Source organism: Peromyscus maniculatus, chromosome 5 (assembly GCF_049852395.1).
Source record: "Peromyscus maniculatus bairdii isolate BWxNUB_F1_BW_parent chromosome 5, HU_Pman_BW_mat_3.1, whole genome shotgun sequence".
Lineage (NCBI taxonomy): Eukaryota > Metazoa > Chordata > Mammalia > Rodentia > Cricetidae > Peromyscus > Peromyscus maniculatus.
This window is the reverse complement of record NC_134856.1, coordinates 117023857-117038641: the sequence shown is the minus strand read 5'-3', so window position 1 is coordinate 117038641 and position 14785 is coordinate 117023857. Positions and strand designations below refer to the sequence as shown.

At 40.9% G+C, this 14785-nt stretch overlaps 1 protein-coding gene across 9 annotated transcripts in view; it reads right to left on the bottom strand.

Moving 5' to 3' along the window:
* Positions 1-14785, bottom strand: part of Fars2 (phenylalanyl-tRNA synthetase 2, mitochondrial) — a 448933-nt gene that overhangs the window by 291381 nt on the left and 142767 nt on the right. For 7 of the 9 annotated variants that reach the window (XM_076573181.1, XM_015990774.3, XM_006972769.4 and 4 more), the window contains one exon: positions 9890-10021. The exons of the other annotated variants lie outside the window; for them this stretch is intronic. In XM_076573181.1, the coding sequence (XP_076429296.1) occupies positions 9890-10021 (132 nt within the window). The remainder of the gene's footprint in view (positions 1-9889; positions 10022-14785) is intronic. 9 annotated transcript variants of the gene reach the window in all.

Below are 14785 nucleotides of genomic sequence, written 5' to 3'. Positions count from 1 at the left end.
TCATAGAATCCCCAACTACACCTCATAGTGAGACAATATTTCAATGGCTGCTGTACAGTGGAAACAAAGTAGAAAAATTCCCATTCTTTTCAACTATCTTTCACACTAAACTACAGAAGAAAGTAAGGAAGAAATGTCTGAAAAAAAAAAAGAATGAGGTTTCCTGGACTTTCTGTGAAATGAAATTGGAGGAGACAACCTCAAGACCTCGGTCAGCTGAAAAGGAACACACAATATAACCACCATGTATGTTTTTGTGACTCATCAATGACTAGACAACAAATCAGTACAAAGTCTCAGGGCATGTAACAACCACCAGAAATCTGCAGGGCAGTGCTTTAGGCTTGGCAGCTGGACTAAAAAAACTCTATGAGCCTTTCACTGTTATAAAAACAGCCAGATGCACAGGGAATATTCCCTTATTACAGCAGTAGCAAAACACTAGTCTGTCTTCCTACCACATCTACTAATATCCCATTGGTTAAATCAGTCAAGTGGGCGAGCATCAAATCAGGAAGACAGAGAAATATGCTCCTCCCACAGCAGAAAATGCTTCAAAGCCCCAGGGCAACATGAATAGACAAAGGAAGGAGTAGATGGAATGAAATACAGCTTGGAGTACTCTAGCTGGCCAATTTACAGACTTCTTACTTGGTACTTCACAGTCAACCTCATCAGTGTGATCACATGGATGGGAAAGGAGTCAGGAACTGAGAGGTAATACAATCACCAAATATACAAAACTTTAGGAGATGAAAATAAGAATCCTAGATGGGTTGGTTCTTCTCTCCATTTCCCAAGCATACAGTGTGCAGTAACTCAGCTGCCAACACTGGGCATGCAGTACACAGCAGAACTGATGAAAAAGCTCCTGGGAACAAAGGCAGGCCCCAGTCTGAAGGCAGAGGTGGGGGCCTTCCCCTTACACTAGCAAGAGAAACATTGGAGGGGGACAGGATTAGAAGCAGGATGAGGGAGAACTAAACACTCTCCTAGGAAACATATCCAATTCCCTGTAAAAGGCATAATGGAAACCTCAGGCAAGCTCCAAGCTACATTTCCTAATCAAGCAAGAGAACCCTAAAACATACCTTCCCAGCCAGGAGAAACTGTCACAGAAGGTGGAACCAAATCTGACAGAACACTATGAGACAAGAGGTGGATGCCAGAGAGAATTAAATATTTAGAATCCCAGTCTTGAGAATACAAATGATATGACAATAACATGAGAGACATAAAGCTACCAGGGCTAAGCATGACAAGCAGAGGGGTGATCTGCACAGAGCTTGTCGACTTCCACCCACTCACATTTCCTGTAGAAGGAATTTTTTTAATGACTGATATATAAAGAACTATATGTATTTCATATATATACATATATATATAGTATGTGTGTGTCTATATATATATTACTTTTATGAACTAGAAACTAAAAAGGGAGAAAAGTCACAAACTTGTGACATTATAATACATAAAAATAACAAGTGAATAATATCTGATATAAATGTAAAAAGCCTACCAATAAGTTTAGAAAAAGAATTGGGAAGATAAACCCCAATTGAAAATGAAGAGACAAACTACAAATGTCAAACAAGCACATAAGAATGAGCTCAGCCGTAACAGGAATCAGGCAACAAGAACCACAATGAGCTTTGTTTACTCTCCCCAGACAGGTGAAGCAGAACAAGGTCAAGTGGTGAAGATGATAGAAAGCAACAGGGGCTTTCAATGTGGCCTCAAGGCGATACAAAACAGACAAACTATTAGCAAACAATTGGGTGACACCCCCCAACACACACACACACACACACACACACACACACACACACACACACACACACACACACACGAAAAACCCTGAAGATACTCCTGAAACTGACTTTGCAATTAAAACAAGGGCCTGTGAACCCCTAGAGGCGTAGTGCATTTAGCATGAACAGTCAAAACTGCAAACAATCAGGTATGCTCTAAGAAGAGACAAACTATGGTATATACACCCAAGTGAATTTACATAGTGTGAAACAAATGCACCACAACTACACACAAGTCACACAATTATATACAGTATTACTCCAGGGTTAAAAATGTACAACCAAGTTAACATATTGTGCAGAAGTCTAGGAAATCCAAGGTAGAAACAAAACGCAGAGTAATGCTTGTTGGCAGGAGAATGAAGAGGAAAGGAGTTATGACATTGCCACGGAGATCTGGGGATTCTCAACAGAGGTGAAAATAAAAGTGTAACCTGAGAAGAGAGACCAAAAGGAAAGCATGAAGATTTCCTAGCACTCTATCAAGACAACTGCACTAGTGACAAGAAAAAAAGTAAATTAAAATAACATTGGTACAAAACGTCTCCATCATTTTAAGTGGGAGAGTAAACAACTGACCATGTTCAGTGTTGCCCATGAGCGCAGCCTGAACAGAAACAGTGCCAAAGACCACAGGTGCTTTTCCTTTGCATGTGTTTACTGTGTGCATCACAGATAAAAGACTGTAGTTACGTGAGCTTAACACACACACACACACACACACACACACACACACACACACATACACACACACACACATAAAAGAAGGGCACATGACAAAAGACTGCTTTCAACAGCCCACCAATAAGGAAGTGGCCAGAAAGAAAGGTCCATAATGCCATGTGATTATTAACAAAGTTTATGGTGATATTTTATTTGTACTGAAATGTGATTTATTTGTATGTTAATAAATAAAGGTGCCTGGGGGCCAGAGCTAATAGCAAGCCATAGCAGAAACTGGGCGGTGGTGGTGTACGCCTTTAATCCCAGCTCTTGGGAGGCAGAGCTAGGTGGATCTCTGTGTGTTCAATGATACAGCCAGCATGGAGACACATGCCTTTAATCTCAATACCAACCATAGAAGACCTAGAGGTCTGTACAGATAGGCAATAACAAGGTGGTCATGTGGTTGGGTTTACAACCAATGAGAAGGCAGAACAGAAAGTCTCTATAAAGACAGACACACGGGAAGTAGGTCTCTTTTGGAGAGGTAGGACCACCGCGAGAGTGAAGGGTAAGGTTTTAGCTCTTAGCTATTGCTCTGACCTCTTGACTTTCATCTCTGTATTGGCTCTGTGTTTCTTATTTAATAAGACAGTTGGTTACATCTAAATTAGTTCATGTTCAGCAATATGAAAGGCATTCATGCCATGTTCACTCGGAACAAAATAGGTTAATAGTCAGTGATTCTACTTTTATAAAACGTGATTCCATACAGAGTCATGTGATAATTACACTTATTTATGTGCTTAAGATTTTGACAACTGGTTTAGGTGACCACAATTAACTTTCAATCTAGTTTTTTATACTTTATTTTTTCACTTACTGCAGAATGCTTTTATATGAGAAAAGCTGAATACTTGTTTCAAAAAGGGAGAAACACTATGTCCATATCTGCACAGACCTCTCTAAAGAGGCCGTCTGAAAACCAGTGAGAAATGAGTGCACACAGGACCGACACATACCCGTGGACTTTGTGGGAGGGCATCAAGAAGGCCGAGACTCAGAGTCTGAGGGAGGTGAAAGGAAGGGATGGCAGTCAGACTGAGCACAGACAGCCTTCGCTTACTGTGCCTCAGTACACCAGCCTGGATCCTGACTAATAATGTCCACAGATGAAATATGCAAGTGGTACCAATACAACCACATGTTTCCATAGGACTCACATACTTGTATCACGTAACTGTCCTCTCACCTGGACCATCGGCGTGATCACAGATCTTACCTACAGGTCACTTCATGTACCTCTCCCTCAGATTAAAAACAAAGGCCCTGGGCATGGAAACAAAACAGCCAGTGAAGGATTCTGGGAAGCAAGCCAGGGGAAAATTATGAAGAATGGTCAAAACCTGACAATATGATCCATAGCAAGCATCTCTTAGTTGTTCTTTTATTTATTTGTTTGTTTGTTTGTTTTTGTTTGTTTGTTTATTTTGACTTGTGCTACTTTTGTCTTAAAGGTGATTCCTAGTTGTAGTTGTAGAGCCACAGGCATCCCAGGCAATGGAAGGTGAGCCTCTCTCCCAGGTTTCAGACTCATCTCCAAAGTACGCAGATCAGCACAGCAAAGACACTGAGACAAGAACCACTGTGCACAGAAGCACACCGAAGGTTGTTCACCTATTCAAATCCCAGCCATCATCACAGGATTATAACCAGACAAGAAGGTACACAAGCCCCTTCACAGTGCCATCACACAATACACAACCAGTATAAAGAAGGAAGGCATGATCCATTCCCCACAGATATCAGTCTCAAGATGGCCCAGGTGTAGAAATAATCAGGTAGGTTCTTTAAAGGGACTGTAGTAATTTTGCTCTAAGAACAATTCATTTGGTAAGAATAAAAATACAGGTATTCTCGGCAGAAAATGGAAACTGTGAAACACAAGCAAATGTCAATTACAAAGGAACTAAAATGTCATGTGATGACCAGGGCAGCAAAACTGAGATACTAGAGGATATAACCAGTGAACATGAGGTTATTCCACAGGGTTCACCAGATCTGAAAGGCAGAGGAGAAAAGAAAAAGGAGGGAAAAGGAGAGGAGATAGGAAAGGGGAGGGGAGAAGAGGGAGAGGAGGAGAAAAGAGGGGAAGGAACAGGAAGTGAGAGGAGGGGAGGGAACTGGAGGGGAGGGAGGGGAGGGGAGGGGAGGGGAGGGGAGGGGAGAGGAGGGGAGGGGAGGGGAGGGAAGGGGAGGGAAGGGGAGGGAAGGGGAGAAGGTTAAGAGCACTATCAGTTCACCCAGATTTGATTCCCAGCACCAACATACATGATGGCTCAAGACTACCTTTCATTACAGTTCCAGGGAATCTGACACCCTCTTCTGGCCTACGCAGACAACGGCAAGCAACTGATGAACTGATACACATACAAGCAAAACATTCACACATATAAAAACATAATTTAATTTTTTTTAAAAAGGATCTCTGTGGGAGAACAAAGAGGGAAAAAAGGAGTAGTTACATAAATTCAAAGAAAACAGTATCTAAAAAATATGAAAATCACATTTCTGAAAATCAAGAAAGCAAAAGTAAAAATCTGGAAAGTAGCTTTAAAAAATAACAGAAAACACTGTAGAGATAGACAAACAATTGGTAGGCAATTAAAATTATTATGTTTTTTCATATAACCACGGGCACAATACAATATATTTAAGACAACAATTGCTAAGAGAAAGGAAAAAGCCACCAAGCTATACTTCTATATTCAACAAAAATATTCTTCATGATAACGAAGAAAGGTATGCTCAGATACAGCAAACACAGGCTGTAAGAAATGCCAAGGGAAAATTTCCACACCAAGGGAAAAGGGCTAGAAAGAATTAAATATACATTGAATTATGAGGTTTTCAACAGAGCCAGGAATAACAAATGTAAATATAACAATAAAAAATTAAGGAGGAGAAATATACAATATTTTAATATAAATAGGCTTCAAGAAAGAAATACCACAGATGAAAATGTAGATCTCACAAGGATGAAAGGAGCAACTCCTCTGCAAAACACAGATATATAAACATAAGGAAAAATTGACAGTATTAAAGGACACAGAAGAGAATGCCGTAATCAAAGTAGAAGACATTTTTTTTTTCTCAACACTAAGAGAGGAAATGTCAGCAGGCATTGAAAAGGTGAACAACACTAGGCAGTTACTTGGATGTTACTGACACTTAGAGAACATTCTATCATGGATTTTTTTGTCAAAAAACAGAACTATGTCCACCACACAAAGGCTTTTACACAAATATTTATAGAAGCTTCATACTTACTTGCCTGAAACTGGAAGCAATCCAAACACCCATCCCCGCCCCCCCCCCAAAAAAAAAAATGAATGAGTAAGCAAATTGAAGTGCACCTACACAATGGGATACTATTCAAAATGAAAGTCAATGAACTGATACAGCAGTGACTGATACCTTAATAGAAGGAAAACTCAAAACTGCTATATGCTAAGTGAAAGAAGCCATATATAAAGAATACATAATGACCACATGACAGTATTTACAGAACATACTAGAAAAGGAAGACTAACGTGGCAGAAGCTATCAGTGGTTACAAAACAAGGTTGGCAGTGGGGCAGATCACGAAAAGGTCAAGAGCAAACATGTTAATGATAAAAATACTGTTTATCTTGACTGTGGTTATGACATCATCTACACCAAAATTAGAGGAATATTCAATTTATCCCAAACACAGCATTTTCAAAGCATGGAGGTACTCACAGTTTGGGAGGTATCAGTTCATGGTTGGTTGGCTCAGTGTTTTGGTGTTTTAGACTAGGGTAGAGTAGCACACCATAAGAACATGTAGCAAAATATGCTACTCACATCATAGAGGTCAGAAACAGGAAGGAGCCTAAATCCCCTTTAAGGGAATGCCCCTAGTGATCTAACTTCCTTCCAATGCACCCCACATCCAACAGCACCAACCTGGGAACCAATCATTGAATATATGAGCTTTGGGGGATATTCTGGATCCAAATTACTATGTTGTAAGTTTTTACATGGAAAAGGTATGTTTTATTATGTTTGTAACCTCCTGGCCTAATACCCTGTCTAGCATTTATTCAAATGCTAACTATTAAACAGCATGTCTAGTGTACCTAACAAGCCAAGGCTATATCAAGGCTGATGCCCTTTAAAAGGTGATTAACTTAAATCACTAACACTAAAACACATAGAGACTGCAGAGATGAGCTATCAAAGAGGGAGAGATAAGAAAAAGCCTCACATTAACACAGGGAAAGCACAATACAAACACCAACTGGGAAGCAGCAGTGATGACAAAGATGACTCCTGGGAAACAGGAACCGAACTTATCCTGAGACACATTTCCAACATCTATCATGAATATCATGAATGTTCCATCCTGAGTCTTTCCTGATAATCTTTTCTAAGCTTAAAAGGAAGCTTCGCTTTCACTGTGCCTACTACTCATTCCTCTGCTAAAAACACCACGATACTGTTATCATTTTTATGTCTGTGTATCATAATAGTCTCAAAGGGGCAATACTGACTCTGTTCTCTACTAGCCTTAGAAAGACTGAAAGAAAATTTTTATACAAAACAGGCAAACAATAATTGTTTAACACTAGAAACTGATAATGAATAGATTTACAAAGGTTTTCCAAGAATCCATTTTGCAATTCACCAAGGAGGCAAGGAAATTGTACATCAGAGTTCTCTAAAGGAACGCAGCTAGTAGAATGAATATGTATACTAAAGCGGGATCTATTAGAGTGGCTTACAGCCTATGATCTGGCCAGTCCAACAATCACTATCTCCTGATAGAAAGGCCAAGAACCTGGTAGTTGTTCAGCCCACTAGGCTGGATGTCTCAGCTGGTCTTCAGACTATGCTGGAATCTAGAAGTGGGCTCTAATCCCAGTGAAGGAATAACTTAGCAATAGGACAGATGAACTTGTCAGTGAGAGTGAGGGCAAGCAAGGAAAAATACAAAGCTTCCTTTTTCCATGTCCTTTGGTGTGGACTGCCACAAGTAGATGTGGCCCAGATTTAGGGTGGGTCTTCTGGCTTCAAATAACCCAGATTTAGGGTGGGTCATCCCACCTCAAATGATCCAATCAAAGAAATCTCTCACAGGTGTACCTAACTGCTCCAGTTTTAGTCAATTCCAGATGTGGTCAAGTTGACAACCATGATTAGCCATCAGAGACACAGATAGGGTGTTTTAAGCTATTTTCCACCACAGACCTTTCTCTCTGCCTTGGTCTATGTATAATCTTAGGAACCTCAAAAGGGTCAATGAATGATAAATTCCTTCCTGGCACAATCATATCCAGTCATCATCCCTTGGTGATGGCTTCAGATGTTTGTATCCCATACCCCATACGAATAGACAGAAGCAACCTGAGTCATCCCAGTGGGAAACTGTATAGCATTGGGACATGACTCAATATTGTCCTCAAAGCAGGGAGTGTGAGGTGGTTAGCCAAATCATCAGGAGAACAGACAACACTCACATCACAATTACTAAGTCTAGGAGCATGAACGTCACAGTGAATATATAGAGCACAAGGAAGAAGAGAAAAGGTACATTCTATGAACCATTTGGAAAAAAACATGCTGTAGACATGAAAACATGTATAGCAAGGCCAACTCCAGTGCTCATGTAAATTATCAAGCTCATCTCATGCTTTAAGAATAGGCACTGTAGGCCTGCTGCCATGATGGGTAGAGACAGTGGCCAGAGGACCACCTGCTGCCACCAGGCAACGCAGGCAGGGAGTCAATATAATGAGTAAGTGTCTGGTGGAGAGATGGGAGAGAAAGAGAAGCAGAGCAGTTCATGCGCTGTGGAGAGAGGTGGAACTGAAGATGTGACAGTGCTGAGGAACAGCCTGATGTGAGAGGCCTGCACCACCACTTGAGGCCACGTGATATCTGGACCTGTGTTGCCACTGGGGCCATGTCTGGGTCCACGGATCTACTGCAGCTGGGGTCTGTGTTGATGTACCTGGCCCTTGTTACCACCAAAAGCCATTCAGATGCCAGTGGTCTGGACTGCCACCTAAAGCCATGTTGATGTCCTAGAGCCATGATGAGCTGGCCTTGGGAGAGCTAGCCTCGCCCCTCATAGGAGAGATGGCCCCACCCCTCACCTGAGGGGGCGCAGTCCAAGCAGGGGCCCCAGCTGACCAACTCACCTACCACCCAGGCCTATATTCAGAGTTTTGAGTTGGCCCACCCCAACATCTACCTATCTACGGCATGCTGGAATGCATGAAGGGACCAGTCCTTCCAAACTATAGCCAGAGATCTCCAATACTCGGGACAACAGCAAGAGTATCTATCCAAGAACAGTTTTGTGAGGGTCCAGTATTGACAGTGTACTAGAAGACAGAGGCCATTAACCAGCAAACAACTTATGGCAATGAACATTTGCAATTAAAGCAGATCAGGCAACACACCACAGCTCCCAAGGTCACTTTGACCAAGGAATATGTAATGGAGAGGGAGGCAAGATGGAGGAGCAAAGGGGGTTGTCCTTGAACTTCTGATCCTTCTACCTCTACCTCCTGAGTACTGGGATTATAGACCTACATCACCATGCTCAATTTTATGTAGTGCTGAGGATCAAATCCAGGGCTTTATGCATGTTAGGCAAGCCTTGACTAACTAAGCTACATCCCTAGCCCTTAAAAAAAAAAAAAAAAAAAAAAAAAAAACCTTTCATAACTAAATTCATATACTCATATTTTTAAAATGCACAGTTCTGAAGCCAAGTCTAAATGGTGTCATTTTTATTAGTTAACGGTCCCCTAGAAAAGAGTTGCAAAGAGCTTTCTCAAGTTTGGTTAGAATTTAATTAGCTCCATGTCTGTCCAGGTTCTTTCACTTGATGGTAATACCTTTGCTGACAGTGGGGAGCAACTCAGTAACATGGGCCTGTGTGGTTTTATTTTATGCTGTAGTGTAGTTATAAAATCTCTCCTGAATTCTGGCTACTGAACTGAATGCAATAAGAACAAAAAAGGATTATGTATTAGCTTTATTCTTGAATAGCTGGGAAGACAAACTGCACTCATGTGACACATATATAAATGCCTTTGGGGCAATTACAACACCCTTCCCAACCCCTCCAATGAGTACAGAATCCTAAGATGCAGATCTAGCTGCCAAGAGCTGACAAAAGGGATCTCCAAAGATAGGACACATTTGCAAAATGAGGAGTGACAAGCCCAGCATCAGAGATGGGTCTCGTGGGCATTCTTGGAGAGGCTGGTGATGATGTCCCTGGTGACACAACTGTAGGTAATTGTGCAGATGAGGTCACATGAGAATAGACAGGTCCTCTAGGAAACCTGTAAATGTAGTATGGGGTTCTTTCCTACCTGAATTGACAAGCTGCTGTTCCATCACTCCACAGCCAAGGACTTCAAGCCATTCTCCACGGAAGTTGATCTCCATCTCGAAGGAAGGATGGGTAAAGGGAAAGTAGCAGTCCACCCACCGGACCTCCAGCCCTGCAGAGACCCAGAGGAAAGGTACACTGAGTCATAACGTAGTCTACCCTTGCTTGGCATCAAATTTGTCTTTCAGCTAGCCACGTCAATTATAACATTCTAAATAAATCAAACAGCAAACAAACTCATTTGCAATATGCTAGTGCAAGATGATAAATATTAAAACTTATAAAAACCTGGACCTGTCTTTTCAAAAACAAACAAAAAATTCTTGTACCATTCTAGGTGTATACAAATGTATACATCAATGATGAAATAACAAATTTGGATGTCCTATGTTCAACTACAAAGGCCTAAGTTCAACATCAAAGCAAACAGAGAGTGATTCAATTCACTGGTGCAGAGGCTCCTTTCTGGGTGTATGCTGAAACTGTTGACTTGAAATCCATCATGCCTGATGCCAGCTCAGTGCTCTCACTAAGCCCAGAGCTGTTGTGGGATATTTGTACACTGTGAAGTATATTGCTGTGATTTTTGTAATAAAAAGCTGAATGGCCAATAGCTAGGCAGGAGAGATAGGTGGACTTCCGGGCAGAGAGAGAATGATAGGAGGAAGAAAGAGGTTGCCAGGTAGACACAGAGGAAGCAGGATGGGCAGTGTGTATGGAGATGAAGTAACACCATGTGGCAGAACATAGATTAATAAAAAATGGGTTAATCTAAGGCTAGTTGAAACAACCCTAACCTAAGCTAAGGCCAAGCGTTCAAAATTAATGTCTCCATGTTGTTATTTGTGAGCTGGTAGCCCAAAGAAAACATATAATTCACCAATCCAGAGCAGCACTCCTTACAGAATGCCTTCCAATCCCAGGCTCTCTTTATCTGGCATAATGTTTGCCTAATCTATAGGTAAGTAGATTCAACATACACAGCTTACACATTCCTCAAATTCCAGTATCAAAATTTGCCCTTCGATCTGGCCCAGTGGACCTATTTCTACTAGTTTACTATTCCTGTTGCTAGGATTCTAAAAAACTTATTGGAGAACCTAGACTGTCCTCTGGCTAGCATCTGCAATGCATCAACAAACCCTTGAATTAGAGATCTCCACCCAATTTAAGAGTTCTGTTTTCACAAACCACAATGTTTACCTGAGGACAACGAGACCAACTTTCACTCTCCTATTAGTACACGCTGTTAGTTTTATAAATTATCCACAGCTAACAAGTTAATAAAACAAAGTCTTTCAAATTTAAGCAAAACATTTAAAAACATCAAACATTTTTCCTACAGTAAATGGCAAATATATTTTGTTTAATATCAACAAACAAAAAGCAATACCTACTAAATGTCAGAATTGATCTTCAATAATCAATCAGAAATATGGTCTTTTTGAGCAATGATATCATTATTCAGCAAAGAAAAAGATTAATGAACTCAAAACAATGATGCCTGAGCAGGTTGGAGGTGACCTGAAAGCAGAGAGAGCAGGTAAGTAGTTCCCTAATGGCTTGATGATCCCATCAGGCACACAGAAGAAACACAGCTCACCTGAGCACCTGTCCCTCCCCAGGACGGTCCTTCTCTTCCCGTTTCTGCTAATTCCACAGAAACCAACTCCCTGTGAAGTTAAGACACTCTATTTTCTTGCTCAAGACCATCTAACTTTGAGCCCCACAGGAATCAAGACACACAATTAATGAAAGTGTTAACAAGTGCTTCCATCTTCGGAGCACTCATTATGCTTCTGCAGTTCTGTTTTCCCAGAGAAGGAAAAACCAAAACAGAGAGTCTACCTTGCCCAAAGTCACACAGCTAGGGCAGGTGACTAAGCCAAACCCAGGTCTGCCCTGTTCTAAATCTCTAATCTTGACAATTTAAACAGAATTCCCTGACCATCAATCAAAACTCAAGATAGAAGCTGGCAGTGATGGCACAGGACTGTAAACCTAGCACCTGAGAGACAGGCAGGAGAATTGCCTACAAGTCTGAGACCAGCATGGTCTACACAGCAAGTTGCAGGCTAACTAAGGCTATATAGTGAAAGCCTGCTTCAAAACAATAATATTAAAATCATATGGAAGCAAGTCATGAGACATGGTACCTTTTCTGTGAAAGTGGAGTTTTCAGTTTGTTCTGTTCAATTTGAAATTTCTTTTTCTAGTTAACTGTTGTCTGTGGCGCTAATTTTTGTTAAAAAAATGATAATTTATTTCCCCTTCTAGCATATACATGGTATAACAGAAAAACATTCTACTATACATGTAGAAAATACATCAACTGACAGATATTGACAGATGTATACACATATGAATCTGTAGCCACATTCAAGTTAAAGACAGAGCCAGGAATACAAACATATAACTGTAATCCCAGCAGGAAGATGTCAAGTTCAAAGCTAGTGTGGGCAACTTAGCAAGATCCTGTTTCAAAATAATTTTTTTAAATGCCGGGTGATGTAGCTTACTGGCAAGAGTGTTTAGCTAGTATGTGAGGGGCCCTGGGTTAAAAACCAGTATTAAAAACCTATAATAATAATAATAAAATATCATATACCCTGGATTGCCACATCCTTAACAGTCTCATCCATCACTCTCAAGGCACTTGCATCCCCTAGGATTTACAAGCATGTCAGCACACAGAATGTATTCTTCTGCTGTAATGGTCAGTTTCAGACTCGTTCACACTGCTGCATGTAACAATTAGGCACTCATTTCTAGTGCTGAGTAGATCCAGCCAGACTCTTTCTAATGGGGAAGGACAGCTTCCCTTTTGTGGGTCACTGGAGAAATGTCTACAAGCCACCTGCTATGGCCAGAAGTGTTGAGAAAGTACATGTGCCAGCAAGTGTTTATATTCAGCTGTTCTCCAAGAAGGGCTGCGGACACCTGTGCACTTGTCCCTGGGCAAGCCCAACAATCCCTAGAAATATTTCTATTAAAAAGTCAGAGGCCATTCTGCTAGCAAACAGAAGTATGTACAGCCTCCAGACAGAAAGCTGGTGGACAAGAAGACAAAAACAGGTGGTGTAATGAAAGCAGTTAATGAATACAAGATAGATGTTTGTAGCTTTTTATAGCTGGACTGAATTCTACCAAAAAAAAAATTCCAGGCTTACATTATGATCCTTACCGTATAATTATTTTCTAAGAGCCTATAACATGTTAAGAGGATTCTATACAAATCAATTCTATTCTATGGCGTTAAAAAAACAGTTTTGATCAGGCTAACTAAAGTCCCATTTACAGACTTGGCAATACAAAGTACGCCTCAAAAGGAAAAAGAGAACAGTTCAGTCTTAGGCCAAGTATGAGTGACCATGGCCCAGGAACATGGGTTCAAATGACCTCAAATACCATGTTGTAATGTGAACACAATTTCATGACATTTTTATAATTATAGAACAAAATCAAGGCACTTTTCAATACACTAGTGAAAACATCAGATAGGCAGTTACAGCGAAGTGTAGAAACCTCCATTATAGGTTGCACACTCTATCTGATGACACTCTTAGCTTTGAGTTTGGAGGAATTCCGTGATCTATAAAAGTGAATACTTCTCAAAGGTTTTACATGATAGTCAAAGGAAGCTAGGTGAGACACAGGTGGATAATGTGGCTACTAAAAGGAGCTGAAAATAACCCAATGTACTTTGGTTCTAGATTGCAACATTCCAACTCTCCATGTACAAGAACTTTAGCCAGCCTTGCAGAATCTTTAACATGTGTGTGGCTGTACTCTGGGTACCTCAGCTCATAAGTTTCATATTTCACACTTCAAATGTCATGGGCTACTACTAAGCTGAGGCAGAAGCTTTAAGGCATCAATAAGCACTCAAAATAATAGCCAATGCATTCTCTGTAGAGTCCCAAGGCAAAAGGGCCTCAGGAGACGGGGCTGGGCTGTGCAGCGCTGGAACTATCAGCACAGCAAGGCCAAAGGCCGGAGATCTCTTGCCTACAGGACTCCGCTCATTGCAAGGTTTCAGTTTTATCATTTCTTCTGCAACTATCAGGGGAAAGTTTTAGTTTCAACTGAAAATTTCTGCAATAGTGAACAAATTCGTGAGGCTTTTCCAGCACCTTTTATCTGCTCTTGCTCTTTTAGGCAACAGACCCTAGCCACCATGACCTGCAGTCTCTTATCCAATCACCTGACGGGTGTCATTTTTCAGCAGAGATGTAGGAAATTACTGCACACTGAAGCCTGCCTAGAGCAAAGCACACCCAGGCAGGAAAGCCAGCCAAAGCTTTCCAAAGCTGACAAGCAGGAATGCTAGTGATCAGTATGGCAGAGCCTGTGGGCACAACAGAAACTTTAGAAGACACTGATGGGTCACAGGTATGGCTGCAGACCGGGGAGACTTGAATACATTCACTACCGCAGATCCCCAGAAAGTCCCTCTGACCTTGCCGAGAACGCTGAGCCCACACGCCATCCATCTCCTCGGCTCCACCAGCTCTAAGCACTTTCTTGGTCGTTACTTTCCCCTTCTTTGCATAAACAACAGCCCAAATCTTCCAAACCCCACCTTTGAGCAGGCTGTGGCTCTATTCCAAACCCAAGCAGTAATTATAAAACTGTATGGTATTAGTTAATATATAATATTGGCAAAAAATATGCCATATCCTCTACATAGTTAAACTATTTAAACTTGTTACTTTGACACTTGAACACTTGGTCATTTTTAAACTACTGCTAACAGAACCATTTATAGAAAACTTAGATATTAACACTGAAACCTATTTTCTTCTTGGTTTTTGTCACACACTTTCAAAACTATTTGTTAAATGATTTATTGAGTACTTCAATATTAGCACCAAAA